Source organism: Leucoraja erinacea, chromosome 7 (assembly GCF_028641065.1).
Source record: "Leucoraja erinacea ecotype New England chromosome 7, Leri_hhj_1, whole genome shotgun sequence".
Classification (NCBI taxonomy): domain Eukaryota; kingdom Metazoa; phylum Chordata; class Chondrichthyes; order Rajiformes; family Rajidae; genus Leucoraja; species Leucoraja erinaceus.
In genome coordinates this window covers 18,586,406-18,597,591 of record NC_073383.1, presented here as the reverse complement: position 1 = coordinate 18,597,591, position 11,186 = coordinate 18,586,406, and the positions used below count along the sequence as shown (strand labels likewise).

At 40.1% G+C, this 11,186-nt stretch overlaps 1 protein-coding gene across 1 annotated transcript; it reads right to left on the bottom strand.

Annotated features, from left to right (window-relative positions):
* Positions 1–2,921: 2,921 nt before the first annotated feature.
* Positions 2,922–6,880, bottom strand: neurod1 (neuronal differentiation 1). Its single transcript, XM_055637864.1, has 2 exons — positions 6,799–6,880; positions 2,922–5,348 (listed from the first exon to the last, which is right to left on the bottom strand). Exon 2 carries the CDS (start codon positions 5,312–5,314, stop codon positions 4,232–4,234), a length of 1,083 nt encoding a protein of 360 aa, XP_055493839.1. The 5' UTR covers positions 5,315–5,348; positions 6,799–6,880; the 3' UTR covers positions 2,922–4,231.
* Between the last annotated feature and the right edge of the window lie 4,306 nt (positions 6,881–11,186).

Here is an 11,186-nt window from a genome sequence, read left to right as displayed (position 1 = left end):
GAACAGACTATTTTGAATTTTTTGTCCTACCTGTACTATTAAATCCTATTTTTTGCTAATTACTTGTTAAGCATAACATTTCAGTTCAATCGCTTAAAAAGTATGCTAATTCTAATTGTAGCTAACTCCCGTCTTTGTTCTCTTATGCTTAGGTGTTCGTGAGTCTGCCAATAGACACAAGGGAATAGAGATGGAACAGGTCCAACTGCAGCTGAATGAATTTGTGTTGCGACAATGCATGTACTCAGCTAGCAATGAACTGTTTGTCTGTGATGTGACAGTACTTGCATCAGTTTGTAAGTGGAAAACCTGATATTTTTCCTGGAAATTTGACAGACAGTAGAGCTCATTCCAAAGGCGAGTTTTAATACCAACCTTCCTCTAATTATGGGGTCTTCCTTTAATATAGGTTATTCTGATAATTTGGCAATTTACACCATTGAGGCATCGGAAGCTTTTGTTAGAAGCATCACAAATAAAATAAAAATGGAAAAGAATGTCCATGCTTATTTAAGATGAACTTTGTACATTGAATACATTGCAATGTTTGTAGCATTATATGCTTAAATACACCATAACAGACACAGATGCTTTTAATGAGAACAGAAAGACCGCTGAGGGCAAGAAAGTGAGAAAGCTGCCAAGTACATATTCTCCTGACACCCAATTCCGAGCCACTGCATTTATGGCAAAAAAAGATGGCAAAATATTTTGGACTGGACCAGCGAGTTGTCCCGCAATGGACTATGCTTTCCAGAAAAAAACCCAAATTATGCCTGTACAGAAGGTCAGGGACAAGACTGATAATTCTGCTCTTAAGCAAAATAAAGATATTTTGAAATTTGGACAAAACTAAATATTTGGACAAAACTAAAGCAGCCATTGCAGCTCATGGTGGTCATTAAACTAATGTTTGTTTTATATCAATTTAGTTGGTCTTTTACAAAACCATCTCAATTATTTAGTAGAATTATATCTTGCATATTAAGCATAAACTATAGTTGTGCAATTATTTTTGAATGTATTGTATGTACAGTCTTTGTATTTTTTTTAATCAATGCCAAAGATTGAATTTCAATGTTGACGATCCTCACGTATTTTTTAAAGGATTTAAAAATATTTATATTTTAAAGACTTTAAATCCATACATATATCTAAGTACCTCTGACTGGTTTGCAGAGTGACAGGCTTTACCAACCTCACAGTTTTTCCCTACCCCTGCTCTGGAGATATGACATTCCTTGTTATTGTAAAACAAATAACTTGTGGATAATGATGTTAGGATGCCCACGCTTTAATTTTGTTTTAATATACACAATTGGCGATCTTAAAGGAATGAGTTATTAATATTAATTAATCTATCCATTAGAACATTTATTCCAACAAAGAGTAACATTTTCCGTGTCAGCACCTACATATATTTAAATGTGAATTTGGACAACTTGATAGAAAGCCTTTACAACACACTGATATGCTGTAATCTTTTTTCAATTCTGAGATGTAAATCAATTTAAAGTTACCTTTGAAGAGTAGAATTAAGCAAATGTAGTTATTAAGTTAAAAATCTCAACATTACAAAAAAACATCAGATAATCTATTTATGATGAGAAGAAAAAGTTTTAAACAAAAATTGAAGTTGTCCTCAGATTCCCAGTATAGTGAACTGTTCAAACTTGGCTTCTTGTAGAATAAATGTCAAGGTAATATTTTTTCTCTTCAATCAATAAGGCGAGTTTAACTCAGCTGCATTTAAAGTGTGGCAACTAAAAATATTTACAAAATAATTTTAAGAGCAAAAGGATGTCAAATATTAGATACCTTCTATTAGTTAGAATACTTTGTATTGTGTTAATTCTTTAAATTGGTTTGTACTATTACTGTGCACACCATGCATTATTTCATGACTGCATCGTTTTACTCAGCAGGACAGGCAGCATCTCTGGAGAGAAGGAATGGGTGATGTTTCAGGTCTACTCGAGACCCATCTTCAGACTGATGTCAGGGGAGTGGGCGGGGCAGAGATAGAATGTAGTCGGAGATTGTGACTGGTGGGAGAACTGGGAAGGGGGAGGGGATAGAGAGTGTCAGCGTGAGGCCAGAGTGTTATAAGAGTGAGGCCCAGCGCAAATTGGAGGAACATCACCTCATATTTTGCTTGTGTACCTTGCACCACAGTGGTATAAACATTGACTTCTCTAACTTCAAATAGCCCTTGCTTACCCTCTCTCTACATCCCCTCCCCAGTTCTCCCACCAGTCCTACTGTCTCCGACTACATTATATCTGTCCCGCACACTCCCCTCTCGACCCTGAAACGTCACCCATTCCTTCTCTCCAGAGATGCTGCTTGTCATGCTGAGTTACTCTAGCATTTTGTGTCTACCTTCGATTCAAACTAGCATCTGCAGTTCTTTCCCACACTGCATTGTTTAATATCTCTCATGAATGCAATAAAGATTTATCAGTGAATATAAGCCACCTTAAATTGTTATTTTCCCAAGTTTGAGGAAGTGAACTTTGATGCCACCTGTTGCAGAAGTGGTGGAGAAGAGCTGAGGAAAATGGGGAAGTATTAAACATTGATAGTGGTTCATGATTGTAAAGATACCGTTTACAATATGTCAAAGGGAATAATTCTCTTTAAGGAATAATTCATGATTATCAACACTGTTTTGGAAGAAGAGGCATAAATTGGAAATCTGTGCGCAATTTTATTCCTAAGGAAGAGTTCATGTCTTCAATTCCTTAAAAAGCCTCAAATGTTAAAATGTGAGTGCTGCCTTGACCCCTAATCTACAAAATGAAAATAAAACAGACCATGGAAGTAAATGTTTGTTGTAATCAGCTTTTATTCAACAAATAATAAATTTTGCACCTTTTCATGAGCTATCAAAATAAAACAATAATCCCATAGGAATTACATACACTAAGGAAAATCACATTTAATGAAAATGCAACATTTGACAAAGATGAGATTACTATTTCCATAAAGGACCGGATGAATCTGATTTCAATTCCCAATGCATTGTGGCATTACATCATAAAATACAGGATTACAAACAAAATTACAGTACCAATTTATTTCAGTTGAACCAGCATTACACTTTAAACAGCACTTCATCTGGACTGCATTGTACATGCAATATCTATTGTTCTAATTACTGAATAAATGTGAGACTTTTTAGCTACTGCACTAATTAACAAATATATAGCCCAACATTAATAAGCCAGATTATAGCTGTTGCTTTTCAAATCATGATAAGATGCAGTGTTATGTGTCCATGTGTGTATATCTATGTGTGCATTATGTCAAGTCAATGTTGATACCTGGAACAATTCCTTTGCTGGTTTTAGTCAAATTAGCTTAGCTGTTCTGACAATGTTTGATGGAAATGATTTAAAGAAATGCAGTGCAAATCATTTGTGATAGTCAAGCAACCGTTTTAAGAAACAGAAATTGGTATTTGATTAAAATTATATACACATTTGTGCAACTGCCATACCATTTTGATACGATCTATGAAAGATATGTCTTTTTAATTGGTTTTCGATTTGCATTATGTTTGTTTTGTAGGTAAGGTTCTAATAGCAGTTAAAGACTGATGCAGCAAAATAATTGGCTAGGATTGTGCAACCTTGCGTGATTATATAGGTAAGAAGTGCTAAGGCAACAGAATATTATTCTAAGCACTTTTCTGCTCGTTAAAAATTAAATTACTTTTGTATAAATTATAAATAATCCTACTTTTGATATAAAACAGTGATGGAGCTGCATGGTTAAAATAGGAAATCGACCTTATAAAAATTTATTAAAAATTCTGTACAAAACCACAACAAAATAATTCAGCATGGGAAAGGTTACAGTAGTAAAATGTTGGTTGAAAAATATATTTTTAAATTGGCCCATTATTAGTTTAAAAATTGCATAGATTCCTAATTATTGCTTGTGATTTTGTCATGTGGATCGATAATTACCATTTTCTGATCAAGCGCTACATCGACTTCCATATGTAGCCCACGACGAGCAACGTTAAGTATAATATTGTTAAGAAGATGAACAGGAAGCCGTTTAAATTCCCGTTTCTAAAGGCAGTAACAATAATAAATACAAGTACTAATTTAAGCGTGAAACATTTGCACTCCGCAGCAAGTGCGCTGCCGTGTGTAAACGAGCTATTCAAGGAGTACATCAATATCGTTTCGTTTACAATACATTGTTGCTGGCTTCCATGTTAATCGTGGAAGATGGCATTAAGGTGGGCACTCATAACTCGCTCGTGTTGCGAGTGGGCGTCGTATGGCATAATGTTGTCTATGGGGATTTCACACCGAGGGGTAGCGGCGGAAAACATGGAGCCGTGTCCTTGAGGCCCGGCCAGCGAGGCTGCGGGGTAGTGCATGGTGAAAGTATAGTTCTTGTCAAACTCTTGAGAAGGCTCGTGTTTAAATGTGAAATTCCCATTGACGCTTAAAGGTGGGCTCAGCGGCCCGTCGAAGGACGGGCTAGTGCATTCAGTGAGAGTGCTTTCGAAAAAAGGTTCCAGTGCCCCGGCATAGCTATGCGGCTTGACGTGGAATATATGTGAGCTGTCCATGGTACCGTAGGGCGGGCTCGGAAGACCAGGCGACTGGTACGTATATGGGTGTACGGAGAAGGAAGCACTGGCCGTCTGCATGTGCGGCATGTCCTGGTTCTGCTCTGGAAGGCAAGTTCGCGGGTTTAACTGAAGGCACCCGGCGACCAGGTTGGTGGTGGGCTGGGATAAGCCTTTGCAAAGGGTCTGCACAAACGAGACAAGGTCCGGGCTCTTTCCCGAACGCAGGATCTCGGACAAAGCCCAGATGTAGTTCTTGGCCAGTCTCAGAGTCTCGATCTTGGAGAGCTTTTGGGTTTTGGAGTAACAGGGCACGACTTTCCGCAGACTGTCCAGTGCTGCGTTCAATCCGTGCATGCGGTTCCTCTCTCTGGCGTTCGCTTTCATTCTCCTCATTTTAAACCTTTCCTGTCGGGCTTTAGTCATTTTCTTTTTCTTCGGCCCCCGCCGTTTAGGCTGTTGATCTTCATCCTCGTCCACTTCCTCCTCATCACCATCACCATCACCGCCACCATCGCCATCATCATCATCATCGTCGTCGTCGTCCTCGTCGTCGTCGTCGTCGTCCTCCTCCCCCATTTTATCAAGCTCTACCCCGTCATCTTTGAAGGACAGGCTCATGGCTTCGTTTTCATCGTCCTTCTTCTCCACTTCGTGCTCATCCTGGGAACTGAGACAGTCATCGGTCCAGCTGGGATTACTCTGGATCTCTGGCATCATGTTTTCTATGTACGACTTTGTTACCGTTAAAAACCTAAACAATTAAAAACACACACAAAAAGTACATTCTTCAGGCAGAATGAAAACCCGACGCCAACAATCACATTATCCGCCGATGCTCAACTAAGTTTAAAACTTTCCACAGTAAAACCGTAGCACCTTTATTGTATACACCGTGATTCCAAAATAGATCGTGGATGATGATCGAGATCGAGCGATGCCTATAGATGTGAAGCAACAATGCATTTCGCAAAGCCCTGGATATTGTATTTGGTTTATTGATTATAAATGAATCTTCAAAAGCACTGAAAAACGAGATAGGATGTCCAAAAGGCATGGTCGTGTCGCTCCAACATCTGTCCTTGCCTCGTTGATAAATTACATGATCCGCAGAATGTCAACAGGAAGATACGACGGAACTCAAAAATAAATCACAATTTCATAGGAACTGGATTAAGTAGGAATCATACGCTGTTTCTATCTATTTCTGTCATGTTACCAGAAAAAAAAGTGATTCATTTCACGTAACATTTGTGTTAAGAAGAAACCTACATGCAATCCTTTTCATCAAATTGAACATAAATGGGAGCACGGCAGAATTTTCCCTATATCACACACAGTGATGTATATGGACCTACTTACTGATATATAAATTGATGGTTTTGTTGACGTGCATGAACAGATTAGGAACAATAAAATGTGACTGGCAGATCTAATCCTGTCCTGTGTGTCTATCAGCGCAACTGTTATTTCAAATTCTCAACAGCAAGGAGTGGAAACTACTTGTAAACAAAAATGTTTACAGTAGTGGGGGAATAAAATTGACCGATTTCTTCAAAGATCAGCACAGACATCGTGCAGTAAATTTCCGAGGACGGTTTTTGCGGTGCAAAATAAAATCTCTGAAATCCCTAGGAGTGCACGCAAGCGCTGTAATCCACTGGGATCAGGTGCACAATTGGGTCTCTAATAAACATCCCCATCCGCTGGTTTTACTGCAGCAGCATCAATTCAATGCCCAACTAAATCCGCGTTTTAAACAAAATGCTACAGCTGGCGCCCGGGTGAGCGGCATCGGATTTATGTATTTGTACATCCCGATCTGTGCACCAGCGATGCAACTATTTCATCCAGTGCGCTCCGTCGTCTCCTGACACTGTAACAGGTAGCATATGCTCCCATCTCTCACGCCACTCTCCTGCACGCTGCACCCCCAAATTAATAATGTATAAAGAGACATGGTTTGCGCAAATTGTTGCAGCATTCAATGTCAGTCCTCACTGGCCACCAAAATCAAAGCATCAACTTCATTCGTAAATTCTGCAAACTAGTAATTGAAGGCAAAACTGAGGCTAGCGTTTAAATCAGTTACAGGGGTCAAATTAAGCGCTGTAAACATAACTAATAATTTGCAAATTATTAATTATACTGCATTAATAATTTGCAGTCTGATGTTAAGACTTTACAACAACAACAAAAAATACCTTGCGAGTTTATGGAGTCTAGGGTAGACTCATAACCTGCGCGGTGCACTTGCAGGTCAGGCTTCTTTGCGGACTGGCGCTGGCGGCCGCCGCGCGCCGCTTTATAGGGGCGGAAGGTGCGAAAAAAAGGCGTCGCCGCCTCGCTGCCCCGTCGCCGGGGGTGGCGCGCGTGCGCACTGGCGGCGCGTCGACGAGGAAAGGACGCCTCCGCCCTCTCGCCATATGGCGCGCGTGACGTCACGCGGGGGGGAGGGGGAGGCGTCACGTGGCCGGCGTATTTGTATTCCGCCGGCGCGTGCGGCTCCCCATTGCCTTTTGTGGACCATCTGTCGCCGGCGAGCGGTTCAGCGGACCTGTTCACCCTCTGCTGTAAACGGGCAGCCGCTTGCACCCATCCCAAACCCTCCCTCCCCTCCCCTCCTCCTCCTCCCACTCGTATAAATGCACATGAATGGAGACGGGCCGCATCCACAATTGCACCCTCTTGAATATTGCATTGTTTCGGCTGAAGTTTCTCTTTTATTTTTGGTTGTTGAATACAAATTATATTTGAAGCGAAGCAGCTGATCCATTCAAAGATCAGTCAGTTTGCAAAGTTAAATAGTTTGGAATTAAGCAGGTTTTATTGTTGACCCAGGCGTTGACAAATCTGTTGCCCCGTCGACAGAAGTGCAAGGTCTTTCCCCCAACAAAATAAGCACTTTCATTTATATTTAGATTCAAAGTGCTTTGCACACAAAAAAAAACACATAACAGCGGGAAAGTTTACTTGGAACCGGCGAGTTGCTTTGGGGAGAAGGGTAAATGAGGTGATTGCAGAGACATTGATGCAAGAAAGTTTTTGGCTTTCGCCCTAATGAGGCGTTTTTTCCCCCGGCACGCGAGCCGCACGCACGCAAACAAAAGCCTTTTCACGAATGGGCAAACAAATCCAACGTCCAAATATGCTCACTTCTGTTGGGGTTTTAAACAATAATGCGAAGGTCGCCAAACTGACCGTTGGAAAGGGGGGGAATGTGAAAAGGCATCCATGCGATTGGAACAAAATATAATTGATTATTTTCTCCATTATTATTCTAAGTACCAACTGTACCCTGAAATCAGCATCACCCCCCCTTAAAAAAATAAAACGGTTGCGTTTGTGTCCTAATTGGAAAATTAATTATTTTCAAGAGTTGGCCTGAATATATCTTGTCTGAATAATTCCAACCTTACTTGGATTGATGCGGTGCTCATTTCGACTTATTAAGCGATCAAACGACAGTGCTGAGCCAAAGTGTATTTGGTGGATGTTTTTTCCATTGTCTCTCATTATTCTGTCGGTTTGCAACTAGGCGGGAGTTCTTAATTTGACAACATACTTGCTTGATTTTTTTAAATTCATGAATCGCTGCTAATGGGCCCAAGTGGTTCTTTTTGTTCCCTTTTAACATTTGCATGCATATAAATAAATAAAATAATAAACGCAGAATTATTTTTTATCAACTTTTCTCCTTCCGTGCCCCATCCACTGCTTCACTTGGAACAGGCAGGAATCATATTAAAGATCCAATCCAGTTGTCCACCGTGCAAAATTCACCCGATTTAAATCTCTTGGGTGCACGGCATTATCTTAATTAAGATAATTGATTCATATTGCACCTGCGAGAACGAAAAAATAGAATTTATCAAAAAAGATGTTGTAAGCTATCGTGTACCAGAAAAACTGCCCCCAATTAGTCGCATTGCCTCAGTAATTTAAGACAATACTTTATTGCGTTTATGTTCATCGCAGGTTGAGCCGTTTTTTTTTGGAAATGCACTAATTGTATTTTCAATTTAAGATTCTAATCTTATTATTTTATTTATATAACTTAATTCCAGATTTTTCTCGGACGCACAGATAGAATATAGACGCGCATCATACACGTTGTTCCTTGTTTTAAGTAGCTCAATTATTTAACCATCAAAATAAACGAAATCATAAGTGCACGCATTTTTAATCGGACAGAAAGAGAATCCCGTTCTGTTTGTGTTGCATTTCATTTGCCTGTTTTAATGCGGGCGCTGTTCCTCGTTTTACTATCAGTTAAGAATCCGCATTCGAAGCGTATTTCCGATCGATACAGGGACAAGAAGTTCCAGGCGAAAAGCAGCAGTTCTGTGCTGCTGTGCTTTGCATAACCTGGTAGCTGCTAAGTGTTTTCACCAGATAAAGCGCATCGTAAGCAGTACTAATCCCTGACATGTCACACAGACATCAGGACGGATATTCTGTTCTGCCAACAGAACTGAGGAAACAGTCTCCCTACCTTGCCATGTATTTGAATTTAGTCTTCCCGTGGTCTGGTGCTAACTACACACATTCACATGCCGCATAGAGACAAATAGTTGAACACATGCATACTACTCCTCCGCTGCCAATACAAATAAATAAACGCATACAAATCGAACCACACACACACATTCACAACGATACAGGAACATGCGTATGCACATATGTACAGGAGGACACAAAAGCATACGGCACACAAGCAGACAAACACACTGGCACTGATAAACATTCGGAAAATACACTCCTAGCATGAACACACAGGAACATTAGCAGAGATGCGCGCACACACACGCTCACGGGCACAAACCGCCGGAGAGATCGCCCATAAACAGACGATTTTGAACTGCAGCACCATAAACAGCTCCCGTTGTCCAGAAACAGGAGGCGATCAGCACGTGACAAGTTCCCTGTAACTTTAGAAGTTGACGATATATAATCCCAGCACCTGCGGCACATTTACCGCCCGATCGCGACTTCATACCAGAGTGTTTTGTACCAGTGCAATATATTTTCAATTGGAAAAATGCAATTAATAGTTGGAGCAAAATATATTAACGCAGCAACATAATGGACACTTTAAAGAAGTACAGGAAGACGCATCTGCCAGCCCGACATTTAGGATTAGTCTTTATAGAGCAGGGAGCAGAGGGAATTAGGCAGCGATTTGCTTCAGTAATCTTCACCATATAAAGATAGAGAACCTATACTTCAGACTTGTTGTTATTTTATTTTAATAATGCTTAAAACGTTATAGTGCTTTAAATATATACGTCACATTTGAGTATTTTATGTAGTTCACAGACGAAAGGAAAAATATATTTATATCATCGTCCATCGTATCTTTCTGCTTGAAGGAGCGTTTAAATGAAACAGTTGAATCTAAGCCATTTTACTACACCCTTCTCCACTAATTGCCGATGCAGAATGCAGATTTGTATTAATTAATTACTCTGGTGATGACATATTTTGGTATTTTTATGTAATAAATCAAGGTGGAATAGAGAGGCAGACATGAGAATTTTTTTGGCACATCATTCAATGGAAACGCAACTGAGGTGACTGTGAGCTGCGTCGACGATTCGCTACAAACCCAGGATAAGCGTACCTTCCATCCACTGCAGGTGAACACACCTGCTGCAGACACCTGCCACGGTGCAACTTTCTACCTTTTCTAGGGCGGAGAAGATCCATATTTCTGGCTGGGACTATTGTGAAAAAAAGAACCCTCTGGAGTCCAAAGTAACAGGAACCAGCAAGGAAAACGCTACGTGTAATTTAAGCCAAATCTCCGTGTCCGTGTGCGTTTAAATCGATGTCTTCTACTCAATTATTGCTGTAAGATAACTTTCTTCTTCTTATTTTCTAACAATTTCAAAAGAGCCCTTAAAAAAACTTAAAAACAAAGGTATCGGAGAAACCGAAAAGCACAGAAACCTGTTTCTAAATGGAGACACGGTAATAACTTCCTGAAACCTTTGAAATTACAAGCAGGAATTCCATGGATTTGTAAATGAATAAAAGGCACGTTTCGTTAATGTGATTAATGTGTATTCTCTGTTCAATATATATATTTTCCACTAAAGATAGACACAAAAAGCTGGAGTAACTCAGTGGGACAGGCAACATCTCTGGAGAGAAGGAATGGGTGTCGCTTCTGATCGAGACCCTTCTTCAGACGACAAAGTAGTTATCTAGTCTGAAGAAGGGTCTCGACCCGAAACGTCACCCATTCCTTCTCCCCAGAGATGCTGACTCTCCCGCTGAGTTACTCCAGCATTTTGTGTCTATCTTCGGTTTAAACCAGCATCTGCAGTTCATTCCTATATATAAATATATATATATAGCACTATAACAAACATATATATATATATATATATAAAATGAAACTTATGTTTGCAATAGCGCTGAAAATGCTTCATTTCGGTGGTTTTTCAGGAGGTACAACAAAATGTTCTAAATCAAAACTAAAATGAAAACAAAACGGGCCTTTAGAAACATGTTATCTGGGCAGTCTGAAGAAGGGTTCCGACCCGAAACGCCACATATACTTTTCCTCCAGAGATGCTGCCTGACC

Coding starts and splice junctions, on each gene's coding strand:
- neurod1 (XM_055637864.1), bottom strand. CDS start 5,314: ATGATGCCAGAGATCCAGAGTAATCCCAGCTGGACCGATGACTGTCTC.